This window comes from Stegodyphus dumicola, chromosome 3 (genome assembly GCF_044657685.1).
Source record: "Stegodyphus dumicola isolate Sdum_Otavi_A_Nest chromosome 3, ASM4465768v1".
Classification (NCBI taxonomy): Eukaryota; Metazoa; Arthropoda; class Arachnida; order Araneae; family Eresidae; genus Stegodyphus; species Stegodyphus dumicola.
The window spans coordinates 210,847,341-210,863,845 of record NC_140770.1 but is presented as its reverse complement, the minus strand read 5'-3'; the positions used below and the strand labels follow the sequence as shown (position 1 = coordinate 210,863,845).

General features: G+C 36.6%; 1 protein-coding gene across 3 annotated transcripts in view; it reads right to left on the bottom strand.

The window, feature by feature from the left end:
• The window catches only part of LOC118184859 (uncharacterized), a 755,975-nt gene that overhangs the window by 12,360 nt on the left and 727,110 nt on the right, over nucleotides 1–16,505 (bottom strand). For all 3 annotated transcript variants that reach the window (XM_085813829.1, XM_085813830.1, XM_035354583.2), the window contains 4 exons: nucleotides 12,646–13,111; nucleotides 10,136–10,425; nucleotides 9,022–9,385; nucleotides 147–288 (listed from right to left, as the gene is read on the bottom strand). In XM_085813829.1, the coding sequence (XP_085669955.1) occupies nucleotides 147–288; nucleotides 9,022–9,385; nucleotides 10,136–10,425; nucleotides 12,646–13,111 (1,262 nt within the window). The remainder of the gene's footprint in view (nucleotides 1–146; nucleotides 289–9,021; nucleotides 9,386–10,135; nucleotides 10,426–12,645; nucleotides 13,112–16,505) is intronic.

Below are 16,505 nucleotides of genomic sequence, written 5' to 3'. Positions count from 1 at the left end.
CAAACGAACTGAAATCAAAACGTTACAGACATTAGCAACAAGAACTCTCCTTTTCTTTCCTATCGCATTCGCACCTGAAATGGGTATTTTTTATCCTTCGAAATTATAGAACACACAGTTACGCTAATTATTTTATTTTTTCTTACCTGTTTAACTTCATTAAGTTGCCTTGTTGCTTCATCGTAATTCGGTGGCGGTCTTTCTATGATGAATTGCGGGTCAGTATTACTTCGTGCAGGGTGAGGTTTATTCGATACCAAGGCTGAGAAGTTCGGCAGGGAAGAGGATCTAAGGTGAGTATGCAAATATATTAGATTTCACTCTTTGTATACAAACATGCAACGAATGCTACGAAAACAGTCTTATTAAACATTTTCATATGTGATGTGTTATAAAAATCTAGAAATATAACAGAAAAGATACATTAGGCTTTGAAAATATAATTTTATCCTTGACACATTTTTTTTTTCCATTTTTATAATAAAATGTTCACACTTACACACCTTTATTTCTTCTAAGCCTATTTTAAAATTCGATTTTTGTGTATCTTAATAAAACTTACCGTGTGAACAAGGCTGTTGTAACTTAAAATTCTCGCTTGATTCATTTCTCAAGAACAAATCGTAGGCTTACTACTAATCTTTTAAGAGATATTTAATCATGCAATATTTTGGAAACATCCAGTATAAATTTTACAGAGCATACTATTAAATATACTTTTATATTTTTGATATTAAAGGCAGCACGTTAAACTGCATAAGCTTTTCAGATTCATTAAAAGGGAATATGACTTAAAAATAAGGAATAATGTTTTTTAAATTTTCGAGGTAATGCAGTCATTGTTTCATGAGTATTCAATTATAATCTCCAGTAATGATCATAGAAATTCTCACTTACAACACTCACATTTTGAATGTAGGAATAAAACAAAAGCTTCAAATCAGCCTGATTCGCTTTATGAATATATAGACATGCGTTATATTGTAAGGATCTTAAGTTTTACTAACGTTTATTTTATTTTAAATCTTTACTATCACTTCTTATTTTCTACTTCCGGCCAGAATTATAAGCGTGAAGGAGTTTATGCAAAGTTGTCTGGCGAACGCCAAGTACTCGTATTTAAGTGTGGCCTTTTTGCCAAGCAGAAGAGAGGAAGCCGTGAGTTCGAAGCAGGCCGCTTACCTTAGAAGTTACGCAGTTGCTACTTTGCCTTCCAGGCCAGAGGTTTTAATCCTCTTGATAAATTAAACGTATTGTAGTGTTCACAGTCTCTGTGCTACATACGCTTCCTGTTATTATAAGGCCAATCTTATTCTAAAGTTAAATTAGAGTTTAGTTTTATTTTGATATCTTTTAAGTTAGACCCCGAGTGGAGGGTCATTGTATTCCGAAGTACGGAAGTCATTGTATATAAAGAAAAAAATAAAGGGTTTTGTATACCCTTCGTCTGTATCCTGTCTACTTACTACAATTAGTGAACATAGCTTTAGTAAGCTCTCTGTTCTAGTCAGGTCATTGTATGTTTCCGAAGAAGGTTAGAAGAAACATTGAACCTGATAGTGGCGCCCGACGAAGAATAACCATAGCCGAGTTTCAAGAAGAACCTGTGCTGCCTGCAGAAACAGCTCAGAATCCAGAAATGCCAGCTGCCGCCCTGGAAGGATTTGGGTATATTGTCCAGACCATGCGCGCTTCGATGAAACCAGAAGCAACGTTTAATGGAAACTCACAGGTAACCAGTTTTTTCGAAAAATTGGATGACCACTTCATGCTCTACCCCGTGCACGAGTTTCAAAAAGTTACCTTAGCTACCAGCGCTTTGAGGGGCCAAGCGCTTAACTGGTTCAAATGTATCGGCAGAAGTCTCTTGGGTCAAGCAGGAAGTCCCACCTATACCTACGAAAATTTCAAGACTGCCCTACTAAAAGCCTTCCCTGTTGTAAGGGATCGTGCGAAATTAGAAACAGAACTTTTCAGTATATATCAACAAAGAATGGAAAACATCTCGAGTTTTAATTTTAAGAAAAATTCACGTTTTCAAGCTCTTGTATGGAAACCGTCCGGATCCTGAAATAATTCAAGTGATTTTGCCGAGGTTACTACCCCAAGTGCAAGACTTTATTGAATTGAGAAATCCGACTACACTGGAAAAATTATTTGAGCTAGCAATCCAGTTTGAAAGTAGAAGAACGGCGGACGTCGAAAGATGACGCCAATATCAACAGCGAAACCAATTTGGTACGCCAAGACTACAGCAAACTCAAGCACATGGCTACGGAGAAAAAGCGAATCAGTGGGCAAGGAAACCCGAGCATTCAAAAACAGCCGGCGAACGTCGACAGTTCAATAGCAACCCAGGAAAAAAGTCTCAAGGCCAGTGGAGAAAGAAGGAAAGCACCGAAAGAAAAAATAATTTAAACTAAAACGGATTTCTGCTGACGAGAGGGTGCGGAAATCCGAAGGCCACGAAAACCCCTCTTCCTACAAGTTAAATACAGTAATGGTGAAAAATTTAACTCTTCCGAAGATTGAAGTCTTGGTAAATAATATCCCGGCCACCGCACTCCTGGATACCGGCGCGCAGTGTTCCTGTGTGGCAGAAGTCTTTTTTAGAAAGTATTTTCGCAAATACCGCATATATAATGCGGATAATACAACAGTATTAGCGGCGCAAGGAGACCAATGTAAGTGCGTAGGTAAAGTACCTTTGTACATCCGTATCAAGGACGAACAAGTAAAGGTGATGTTTTTTATAGTAAAGAATTTGCAAGCACACTTAATACTAGGAATAGACTTTCTTTCAGACGCACAAGCTACACTGGATTTTAATGAAGCGTCTCTTAAGCTGACGATGAAACCAGTGCGTGTAGAAAAGGTTGAACCGCCAAGGTTAAATCTCGACCACCTGCCTAATGACGAGCAAGATAGAATCCGACAAGTGGTAAGTGAATTTGCTTTCTTATTTAGTGATATTCCAGGATTTACCCAGGTTACTAACCATAGTATTGACACCGGAGATGCATTGCCGTTTCGTCAAAAACCATACCGGTATGATAAGAATAAGGAAAAAATTATAGAATGGCATATTACCGATATGCTACGTAAAAAGATCGTAACGCCTATCTCAAGTAGTTATACTAGTCCGGTGGTTTTATGTAAGAAAAATAATGATTATCCTTTGGAGCATCCAAAAAGGTGGAGATTCGCTATTGATTACCGTAAATTAAATTCCATAACGAAATATCCGGTATATCCGTTACCGATTATAGAAGAAATTTTAAGGAACATAAAATCAACCAAATTTATGACAACTTTAGACTTAACGAATGGTTATTTTCAAATAGGGATCAGGCCTGAGGACGTGCCTAAGACTGCTTTTATAACCAAGTCTGGCACTTATGCATTTTTGCGAATGCCGTTTGGCCTTTCAGGCGCCCCAGCAACATTTCAGCGATGCATGGACATTGTGTTAAGACCTGTTCTCGGAAAGTCCACATTTATCTATTTAGACGATATCATTATTACTAGTGATAATCTAGACCAACATGTACAGGATTTAAGACAGGTGTTTTCTTTATTAAATGAGGCCGGTCTAAAAGTTAATGTCGAAAAATGCAAATTTGCAGCCCCTGAATTAAAATATTTAGGTTACAAAATATCGCAAAAAGGGATCGAGACAGATGAATCAAAAATAATCGCTGTACAAAAGTATCCGACTCCAAACACGGCAAAGAAGCTCTCTTCTTTTCTAGGACTTTGTTCATATTATAGGTCCTTTATAAAAGATTTTGCGGCTATCGCTGAGCCATTGTTAAAATTAAAAAGGAAAAAGGCAAGATTCTCGTGGACGGCCGAAGCCAATAGTGCTTTCGAAAAATTAAAACAAGCATTAACGCAAGCCCCTGTGTTGAAATTTCCTGAAAAGGATGAAAATTTAGAAATTTCAGCGGATGCTTCGGATTATGCGGTAGGAGCGGTACTTTCGCAAAATCAGCAGCCAGTAGCATTTTTTAGCCGAACTTTAAATCAAACACAAAGAAACTATTCCGCGACCGAGAGAGAGGCACTTGCAGTTCTGTTAGCAGTGCAAAAGTTCCGAGTCTATTTTGGAAAGGCGCCGATAACAGTATATTCTGATCATGCGGCGGTAACTAGATTGTACTCTGGAAAAAATTTATCCCCAAGGTTAATAAGATCGGCACTCAAGCTGCAAGAATATAATCTGGTAATCAAGCATACCCCCGGAAAGGAAAATATCGTAGCAGATGCCCTGTCACGAATTAAATTAGACGAACAGGGTAATACCGTAAAAGTTGCAATGCTGACAGCGTGTACAATAAATTCCCGAGAAACTGTAATAACCGAACTGGGTAAGGATCCTGAGTTTGGAAGTATTTATGAGTATTTGAAGGATCCTGAAAATTTTAGCCACCAAGATATTGTGGCGATAAGAAATAGGGCGGCCCATTACGAACTAATAGATGGTCTATTATTTTATACAAAAACTACGAATTCCAACAACGAATTTCGACCTGTTATCCCAGCTAGTCTTAGATTAAATATCCTGCAAGAGCTCCATGACAGCCCTTTAGCTTCTCATGCTGGTATTAGAAAAACTACTCAACGCGTACGCGAGGCAGTCTACTTTCCTGAACTGCAAAAGTTAACAAGGGCGTATGTCCAGTCCTGCCCAACATGTCAAGCCGTTAATTATATTAATTTCCGCCCGGCCGGGTTTCTAAATAGTATTAAATCCGAATTTCCAAATGAAATAATCGGCATCGATTTATTGGACCCTTTCCCAAAAAGTCAGTTAAACAAAAGTCGCTATCTCCTTGTTATAGTTGATCATTTTAGTAAATGGACCGAAATTGTTCCCTTAAAACGAGCCTCCGCGAAATTAGTTACCGATTCTATTTTAAATAAATATATTTTAAAATACGGGGCGCCCCTAAAAGTTATATCGGATAATGGTCCTCAATTTGTAAGTAATATATTTGAAGACATGTGCCAAAAACTGGGCATACGTCATTTAAAAATGGTCCCGTATCGGCCGCAATCAAATATAGCGGAACGGGTCAACAGAAATATAGTGAAAATTATCCGTAGTTATGTTAAAAATTTTCATAAAAGCTGGGATAACTATGTCAATGAATTTGCTTTCGCCCTTAGGACCGCAAAACATGATACAACGGGCAAAACTCCTGCTGAGTTATTTCTAGGCAGAAAGGTTATAACACCGTTAGGTAAACTATTTTATGTGCAACACAGAGCCCCAGAATTTAAAATGGGTGATATAGAAAAACTAATAAAAGAAGCAAAAAAGAATACGGAAGTAGCACAAAGAAAACAAAAATTGTATTATGACTTGAAACGACGGGGAGTAACTTATAAAGTAGGGGATGAAGTACTAAAAATTAAGCATTCACTTTCTTCAGCACCAGAAGATAAAACTGCCAAATTTTTTCCACGCTTTGAAGGACCATATGTTATAGAAAAAATAACTCACGCTGTTGTAGTGTTAAAGGCAAGAAATGGTGAAACCTGTTCCGCAAACATTGACCAGATAAAACCATTCTATGACCGTAATAAAATGCAAATCTTTTCAGATCTTTTGCAGGATCCGGTACGGCAGACACCGCAGGTACAAGTTCCAGAGGTGGGAAAACGACAAGTACAAGGGCAAGCCAATGAGAGACAGAAGCAAGTGAAAAGAAAATTGCCCCGCGGAAAAATTGAAGGTACAAAGAAAAAGAAGCCGTTCCACCGTCCAAAAAACAGAGTTCACGAACACCCCCAGAATGAAGAAGGGAGAAGGACGACGTATGTGGAAAAGACCGGGAGAAAGGACGGCAACTATAACCCGGCTGTGAAACGGAAGATTGACTCATCCGACAGAACTCTCCGCAGCAAAAGTCGCCGAACTGCGGAAGGGCCATCAGCGGCGGAGGAAAAAGTACAAGAAAAATTTGAACGGCCAACAACGAGGTCCAAGCAGGATCACGACAGAAGTTTCCCGGTTCCACCAAGACCAGCTGCCTTCAAACGGCCAAGACCACAAGCAGAGGACAGAAGGAAGATGTTCAAGGGTGGCCGTAGTGGTGAAAAACGGAAGCTTCCAGAGGAAAGCACTGAAGGGCGAGCCCGTACAAGAAGGAGGATCAACCAAGCTACGGTCTGCAGCACCTTTAAAGACTGGGCCCAGAAAAGGATGTCTGAATATTACAAAGATAAGTAAAATTTTATGTTACTTTACAAACTTAAGTTAATCTTTCATTCTTACTGCAAGTGGCAGATTTCAAGAAGTTTTACCTCATGCGAGGTCTACCTTTATCGCCAAAAGGGCGAGAAATGAGTTGTGACCGATTTTCTTATTATGTTTTTCAATTACTCGCGCGTAAAACTAAAGTTGATGTATAATAGCGTTGTATAAAGACTTAAATATTGTAAAAAGTTATTGTATAAATTTTATTTAAAACATTCTAACAAGAAAGAAGTTTTAGTCTGAAAGACTTTTTGAAATGTAGTATTATTTCAATGTAGAAAGAATTGGCACTTGCTTTGAAAAGAATAGAAGTTAACAATGTACTACTAATGTATGTTTTCAAATGTGTAAAATTAACGGCATCTTGATATGTTCTTGTATACATGTGAACTGTTATTTTGAATGTTTAGAAATAACGTGATATGGTAAAAGTGAAAGTAATGTTAAAAAATTTGTTATTCGTGTGACTGTAAAGATTAAATCATGGTGAATATGTGTTAAAGGTTGAATGATGTAGTTAGGCTCTCTGACGCTACACTTTAGAGTTAGCCACTTTCAGAATAGTACCTCAGGGTCTAGAGTTGAAATTAGGGTGTGTTAAGAGGTCTCGTATGTTGAATTTTAACACATTAGTGTTTTGATTGTAGGAGGAAGTGTTGAACACATAGACAGAAACACATTCGTGTTTGGTGTTTTTACAACACATGTCAGAGAGCACGGGGAGAGATAATTAAAATAGTCATGAATGAAATAAGAATGTTAAGAAAAGTATATTCTATATGTTATTTGCAATGTCATTCTGTAACATTTCATTAAACTAGTTTTCCTTCCAGATCTCTGGAAGGAACCAGAATTGAATAAAGCTCCTGTTTTGATGCAGTACAGATGAAAAAGAAAAAAGATTGTTGTATATTCCGGGAGCTGCTATTGTAACAAATTTCTTTCTTTTAAAATTTTCTAGTTTCTAGCTAAGTTATGATTGTAAAAGTTTGGCCTCGCGTTAGTTTCTAGAGCTAAAAGTTTTCAACAAGGTCGTTTTAGACCTCAGTTTCAAACTAATTAACTCTGGCGGGAAGTATGTAAGGATCTTAAGTTTTACTAACGTTTATTTTATTTTAAATCTTTACTATCACTTCTTATTTTCTACTTCCGGCCAGAATTATAAGCGTGAAGGAGTTTATGCAAAGTTGTCTGGCGAACGCCAAGTACTCGTATTTAAGTGTGGCCTTTTTGCCAAGCAGAAGAGAGGAAGCCGTGAGTTCGAAGCAGGCCGCTTACCTTAGAAGTTACGCAGTTGCTACTTTGCCTTCCAGGCCAGAGGTTTTAATCCTCTTGATAAATTAAACGTATTGTAGTGTTCACAGTCTCTGTGCTACATACGCTTCCTGTTATTATAAGGCCAATCTTATTCTAAAGTTAAATTAGAGTTTAGTTTTATTTTGATATCTTTTAAGTTAGACCCCGAGTGGAGGGTCATTGTATTCCGAAGTACGGAAGTCATTGTATATAAAGAAAAAAATAAAGGGTTTTGTATACCCTTCGTCTGTATCCTGTCTACTTACTACAATTAGTGAACATAGCTTTAGTAAGCTCTCTGTTCTAGTCAGGTCATTGTATGTTTCCGAAGAAGGTTAGAAGAAACATTGAACCTGATAATATATACACATTAACACGTTATGCAGCTTAGGTAATATGTGACGGTACTTATCTCTTTGCTTGCCAAATTTAGAGAATGCCTTAAAAATCTGGTAACCATGCGTTTAACAGATTTTTCAGTTTTTGACAAGCAACATCGCCATTTTCATATGCATTTTTTTACAATTAAATTCCGATGGCTTTTATGGACAAATGGCGACATTTTTCCTCCTAAACTTAATCGCAAAATATGTGTTTGTGAGATTAACCAACAATGGAGGAACTGTGATAAAATTTCTGTAGGAGTACAGTATTTTGACCCAAAATCGCTAAAGGAAACAATTGTTTTGAATCTATTATTACAGCCATCGTCTCCGAGTTTCCACTAAAGTAACAAAAACAAAAAAATTGCTTATAACATTTATCAACTAATTTTCGAGACAAATATTTAAACGTAAAATACCCAGGTAATATATTTTAGTAATTCTAAGGCATTATTCTTATTTTCTTAAATAAGAATAATGTTGTTGCGATAATACTTAAGTACCTATGCAATATACATATTACGTACTAACCCCTGACTTACGGAACACATAACATACTGCGAATGCATGTATGCATTCGCAGTTATGTACTTAAAAGTTGTACCTAACCTACCAATTAGAACAGGGGGTACCCAATCGTTTTGTCCCTAAGAGTACATTCTCGAATATCTGTTGGACGTCGGGCGCCATTTACCTTTTGATGGTGAATTTATAGTTAGATAGATTTAATAATACATGCACATAAAGAGATCAGTCACATTTCGCTTTGTGCTTGTATCTACGTTGGACGCTTTGTGCTTGTATCTCTATTTCATTAAAAATGAAAAAAACTTTAACATAGAATTTTATTGAAAGCTAAAACATTTATATTGTGATTGCACAGCGGCGGGCATATGTTAAACGACCGGCGGGCGCCATGGTGTCCGCGGACATAGGTTTGGGACCCTCTGAATTTGAAATAATGCCCTCGTAAATAATACCTTCTTTTTCAGACTGTCACTTCTTATATTCAGACAATATCGGCTTGGTTAATTTAGGCAGTTACAGTAAATCATTTATATTATAGCATGTGCGTACCTGTCAGTTAAGGCACTAGGAGTAGAAGTCGACGTTGTCTTGGAAGGCACAATAATGTCTGTTGAAGTACGGCCGACTAAGAGAGGGCTCACACTTCCAAACGTGGCGTCAACATCGCATCTCGCCTCATACTTCTGTTCCAAGGGCATAACTCCTGGAAATCCATCATCTATTGTGTCACCCGATTTGGAATCCTCGACTTGCGTTGACAAGACGGATGAAGGGAAGGCCGGCACGGCTTTTGTCACTGAATCTAGGAAGTCTGGACTAGCGTTCATAGGTCGCCTCTCCAGCAATGCCGTGAGCGTCGAATTCGCATTTGTCGGCAAAGTTGTGTTTGATGTGCTGACGGCTGTACTTGCAGCTAGAAGAGATTTAAAAAGGCGTATTTCATTATGTAAAAGTAATAAGTAGAAACTGAATAGAAATTATTTTATTTACCTATTCCAGATTTCCAAAACGTAGAAATAAATATATATAAAATCTTCCATGTAAATTAGGCAAAAATCGATTTATATATTACGTCCCTTTTATTATCTATAAAAATCGTCTTTTAAGTTAATGAAACAGAAACTGAATTATTTTATGAGATGCTACTTCATTTGGTACATGACGTAAACGCTCAAGTATGATTTTCTGGGTAATATTTCGAGGGTGAAAAAGTCGCTGTACATAGTATGGAAAATCTTTGGCTCAGTCACACTGTAAAGGCCTCGAAGAATGTCAGAAAAGTTTTGGAAGAGCTTAAGCATGTAGTGTCCAATATGAGAGAGTATACATACAAGCTTAGGTTCAAATGGCTTGACTTTAAGTTTTAGATGGACCCTCAAATTGTTCTTTAATTTTCCATGATCCTGTTCTTACTTTATAAATGTGAGGAAGATGGGCATACTAAGCCTTTGAGAAAATGTGCCAAGACTTCAGACTAGCTTATTTCTACCCCGCGTATTTAAATGTCTTGGAGAATTGGGCATACTTCTGTTCCATAGGGACTATTTGGAAACATCAATAGTATATCTATTTTTGAGTCTAGTTCATGACTGCAATCAAATTGTGACATAAAGCACGAGTTTAATAAAGATTATGCATTTAAAAAAGTGGTAAGATATATCACCTTGTTGCTTTTGGGCTTCTTGAATTAGTTGCTGTTTCTGTAGTTGTAGCTCTTGCTGCTGAATTTTTTGCTTGAAGTACTGATGGATGAGCTGCCTTTGTGCAGCTTTGTTTTCCGCACTTGATGGACTCTCAACATCAGTGCTAGCAGCAGAAGAGGTGACAGCAGGGTTTGATGTAGTTGATTCGGAGAAAGACACTTGAAAACCGTTCGATTTCGCAGTTGTGACAGCCGACTGTGTCACAGATGGCAAACTGCCCATAATGGATTGTTGTAATTGTAACTGGAACCTAAAATAGACAAACATTAATTAAATATAAATAAATATATATTAATAAACTATTTCAATATTTTTGGAAAACAATTTAAAATAAGCGAATCAATGTTACCACACCAATCAGTGTGGTGGTCTTAGTGTTAACTAAGCAATATATATCCTATATCCTGGATTAAATGAGTTACACAGCTCAGAATAATTGATTGCCATATCATAGTATATGATCACAGCTAATTTAGTTTAAACCCCAAATAGACTGCTTAATTGCTGTCCTGAGTTTCTGTGTTGAAAGTGTTTCAAGTAAAAGTAGTATTTCAATGCAATAATAAAATCTACCTTTTATATTTCCTGTACTTTTGAAATTTTATTAATGCTTTTTCTGTTAATTCAGTATACACCATGAAGAATGAAAAGCTACGTATCTGTTGTTTCTTTACTTGAATTTCTAGTCATTTCAATGAGCACAGTACAATGATTTGTGAACAATTCCAAAGGCCCCTATTTGTTCAGTTCAGGCCCCTAGTTCAGCAAAATGACCAAGACTCTTAATTTCTTGAACCCCTATATGACGACTTTTCTTGTATAGCCTATTTAGGCCACTGATATTTGACTCTTTAGTAATGTAGAGTATGTAGGTTTTATTTCTGTTCTTAAATAGTCGTTGGTCTTTTGATGAAAATTATCTGAAGAGAATGCAGGTTATATGCACCTGGTAGTCGAAGCGCTTGGAGTTCGTTAAAAGTAAAATATTGAAGTAGATATGGGGGCGCACTGGTTTCAAATATATAAATAAAATTATTTATTAAAATAAGCAGTGGATAATATAAAGGAGAAAATTTAAGCCAAAAAAGTTATCTTATTTCTGATTTTTTTAAGATGCAATAAAGGAATAACATTTTAAAATACAGAACACATATCTTATGCATAAAGCAAAAATATTACAAAAACCTTTTAGTAATTTCAAAAATGGTTTCAGAAAATTTTAAGTGATTTCAAAAATATTAATTGCTAATTAAAATATTCATTTACTGAAATCTGCTCGATTTTATCTTTTAATTAGTCAGTGTTTTTAGAAACAGCTAGCACTTCATGAAATAAGTCAATCATCTTATTAATTATTAAATAAGATTACATCATTCAGAGTTTCGGCTAAAGAACCTGTCCAGATTTCTCTCTCCTCCAACTTCCTTCTACTATGGAAGGTCAGAAGCATTACTATTATGTAGTACAGTCTTTCAAAAATGTACTTCTTGCAGTGAGTTTAAACATGAAGCTCTTCTTTGCTGTTTCAAATTCTTGTCACTGTCAGGAATAACTATTGATCTAGCTCTACGACTTCATATTATTTATATTTTCGTATTCTGTCAGGACTAAAATTTATTATTTGCCTTTTCGTACAACACACAGTTAAAACTTTTGCTAAAATACTTCCTTTTTCGTATTACGCTTATAGTGTTCCGTGTTGTTTCTTTCATGTATTTGACAGTATTCAGCAAAGAAATTCACGTATTAGGGTATATGCCTCAAAGAAATTTTAAGAATTGGTTCATTAATGTATTCTTTCGAATCAATAAGTGACGTCACAGTCTTTGTATGAAGCGGAAATTAAAATTAAAAATCCTGATGATTTCCAACAGCGATTTACTAGTCATATTAGACCAAAAAGCAATAAATCAATGTTAATGATATCTTCGGACACCATGGTTGACAAGATTATCAGTAGATAGGGAATGCAAACAGTTCAAAATTCTATTGAAATTAAAAGTGCTGCATCGTTACAAGCACCGAATCAAGTTGTATGATAAATTATGAAAGATTAAAACATTTTATGATTCAGAAATGATTTAATCATGGTTTTCGATAAAAAAGATGATTTTGCTTTGCTGAATGTTATATTTCACTGTTTATAGATTTATTTAATGCATAAAATATTTTAATTTGTTACCGAAATAGTCACCTTATCATACATATGATGGTCTCAGTTGGGTTAGAGAGGGTTTATAATTATCAATACCAACGACTTTCTTTTTTCGCGTTCTCCGAAATCCTGGTCATTTAAAAAAATTGTTGTCTTTGGGATATGGTCGTTCTGAGAAAGTTCACTGTATACAGAAAGAATCACCAAAATATATGTTTGAAATATATAGTTCTGTATGGCATTTGATCAGTTTTATTATGCATGATTTAGCTTCTAGACTGCAATTAAAGTCTGGCCATTACGAATAATTGTTACCTTTCAATGTCACGCTGCAATTTCTCGATACGTCTCTGTTGCCTTTGGACAATGTCTTCGTTTGTTAGGGAGGTGGATGATGAGTCGTTGATTTCCAAATTACTTGATAATTGCTCAATTTCTGTGGGAATGGCAGATGATGGCCGGGAATTCGATGTCATATTGTCGAGGAGCTTTTTGATGGTATCCGTCGTTCCGTCTAGTGTGGAGGCATTCACAGAACAGGCGGGAATATCAACAGCTGGAATGGTGTGCAGATTGTCCAGAAGCATGCTTCCAACGCTGATGGGACGAGATGAAGCATCATTCGAAGTGGCGTTGGAAGATGAAGGCACAGGCTGGCTGTTGGACGAAGTGTTAACATTTTGAGGTAATTCTGAATAGCTTTTGATTCGCTCTATTAGAAGGGGTTTTGAACCGGACACTGGAAGGTTCCTTTTCTTCAGTATGGCTTTCAGGTCACTCACTGCAAGAGAAATAAAGATTACAGGTAACACATTTCATTCGCATATGAAGAACCTTTATTATTATTAGATTGTTTAAATTATAACAGAATTAAAATAACACATTTTAAGAGAAATACTTAGAAATTAAAATTTTATACAGAATTAAAATATCAAACATACGTCTCAAATTAGAGACATGTAAAAAAAAGGGAAATTTATATCGAAATAAGTTTTAAAACTATTATTTGTTTTTTCATGAAGATAATAAGAATGAAAACAATAATAATGCTATACAAAATTATTGCATTATAGTTTCAAGAACTTATTTTGATTCTGCTTTTCAACATCCTAGCATGAGAAAGCAATAAAAATGTTATCTTACTGATATTTGTTTATGTGAGAAATTTGTTCGTTTTATATACGTGTTATATATACAATTTGAAATTGTAGTATAGTGCTTTAATGATAAAAAAATGTTTCATTGTGGCCGTTTGTACAGAACGCAAGAAATGAATATAAAATTATTAAAATATATCATAATGTATTTGATTTACATTGTTTTCAATGAAATAATCTTTTCAGTTATATGTGGACTACGAGAAATGATTACTACACGATTACTTCGGAAATTCGTAAAACATTTCGTAATAAATGATTTATGTTGGATTTTCCCAGTTTGCTTTCACATCTTTTTTTTATATCTGATTAATTTTAAAAGCCTATATTAGTTTGGCATGAGATACGCGAAATACTTGGGCTGCATGATGAAAACTCATTGGAAAATAATCTGATGTGGAAACCACATGACTTCCTCGTATGGCCTATTAAATTATACACAATTGTTGATGCACTTCATAAACTTATTTCCTCGACTTATTCTAACTAAATAACCGATCCCTTGAGGCAAGTTAAAAATGACATAAAAAACTGCAAATTTTGAAATTAAATATCTTGGTCAAATTTTGCCTGAGGGGAGTTAAACTTCTTGCATTTTTATTCTTTCATAAGAATTCCCAAATAGAAGTGCAAGAACCGGTAGACCGGATTAAAAGTTAGAGTTCGTTATTTGTCCAAAATATTTTTTTTTTTTTAATTTGACATTGGCAAAACATGAATATTTTCGTCATTTAAAACACTACTGTAATTGGAAGTGTATGACTACCACCAACGATTGAGAAAATAAAGGCCGGGTAAGGGAGTGGATATATGAGTATAAAAAGTATATATGGGGCTTGGTATATGAGTATAAGAAATAAAAGTGTATATATATATATATATATATACACTGGTGTGCAAAAATTAAGGACGAGACGGTTTTTTTCAATATAACTTTGTACAAAAGCTTTCCAAATCAACACATTTAATACCGTAAGATCCCCAATACGTAAGGACATGAGTAATGTAAGCAACACTTACTAAAAGAAAATCAGAGGGATAAAAAGAAGCTTTATTGAAAAAGTAGCATGGAGCGCAATGCGACTGAAGGCCGAAACATCCCTGTGATGGGTGTCCAGCAAGAAACATCCGGTCTTTAATATGGGATATGATCTCTCCTGACTGCTAGGCAGGTTTCACAGCGTCTGCCCATGCTGAGAATGAGGGTGTCAATGAGTTGTTGAGGCATTGCTGCCCATTCGTCTTGCAGCTTCAATCGAAGCTCCGGAATCGTTACTGGTGGTAAGGTACGAGCTGCCAAGCGTCTGCCTAGAACATCCCATACATGCTCGATGGGATTGAGATCCGGAGATCGTGCCGGCCAATTCATACGTTCAATATCCTCACTCTCTAAGAGCTGTTCGGCAGCTACTGTGCGATGACATGGTGCATTGTCGTCCATGAAAAGGAACTGCGGACCCATAGCGCCTCTAAAAAGACGCAGATATGGAGGAAGAATCTCGTTACAATAACGGGTCCCGTTGACTGAACCTGCGTCGAAGATGTGAAGGTCTGTACGACTACCAAGCATGATGCCTCCCCAAACGAGAACACCGCCAGCTCCATACCTGTCCCTTTCAATGATGTTCGAGGGATGATTGCGGCTTCCTCGCTCTCTCCAGATGAGTATGCGATGAGAATCGCTACTCAGACTGAATCTGCTCTCATCTGTAAAGAGTACTCGTCCCCATTCATTGTCTCTCGAATTCCGGTGTTCCCGGCACCACAGAGAACGCCTTCTCCGATGGGCAGGCGTTAGAGGTACATACCGGACAGGGCGTCGTGCAAACAGACCACCACCGTGCGGTCTTCTGGCCACGGTAAAACGTGATATCGGTCGTCCAGTCGCCGTGTCATGTGTCTAGCGATTTCTCCTGCTGCCTGCCGCCTGTTTCTTCTGGCCTGTAAGGCAATATACCGGTCATCTGCGGGTGTGGTTCCTCGTGGACGACCACTACTAAACCTCCGGATAGCTGTTCCTGTAGTTTGAAATTGTCTCCAAAGTCGTGAAACGATGCTGTGAGCAATTCCGAACTCTGCAGCCACACTTGTCACACTGCAGCCTTCCTCCAACTTTCCAATGATTCGACCTCGGGTAAAAGCATTCAGATGTCGTCTAACAGATTGATTATTCGCCATTTCTCGGTGAGGCAGCAACTCGGTGTGATTTTAACTGCTATACGGCGTGCAATCTCTTTGCCAGAAATACTGATCTTACACCGACAACATGCTTTATACTACTCAGACACACCCCCATTACGTCTACCTGCATATCTGCGCATGTGCTACCGTACATCACCTTACTTAATCTCCTGATTAAGTAAGGTGATCCGCTCTGCCTCTTCGTTCAGCTGATATGCTAATTTTTCGACTTCGTCCTTAATTTTTGCACACCAGTGTATATTGTCGATTGCAATTAAAAAGGGAGGTGCACAAGTAGATGTTATAACATTTCCTATACAAAATTTGAAAGTTCTATAGCTAATCGTTTTTAAGTTATGCGAGATACGTAGCCGCTTTAAATCTGATAACCGAAATATTTGGCGATTACAATACTTCTTTTACTTCATACAAGGAAGTAAAAATGTGGAGCTTAACCCACGGAATTGGCGTAATTTAAAAGACAAAAAGTCTTCTAGAAATTAAATTGTTCAACTGTAAAACTAACCTAACGTAAATGTTTACGGACACATTTACATACTATATTTTTATATTTAGAACGCGATAAACTTAATAAATGTTATTTTGTAGCAGCACCTAAAAGGAAAAAGCTATTCTCGCCCACTAAATCTTATCCCTAAAGTAAAAATTGTTTTCCAAATTTTCCAAATAACCTAATATGCAAATTAGCGTCAATTTCCACATTAATTAATGCAGTAAATAAAAAATGTAAATACTTATTCATTTTAAGTTAACAGGCAGAAGAAATCCAAAGTTAATATGCATATGAGAGAAAATGAGTAACAAATTTCAGCTTTC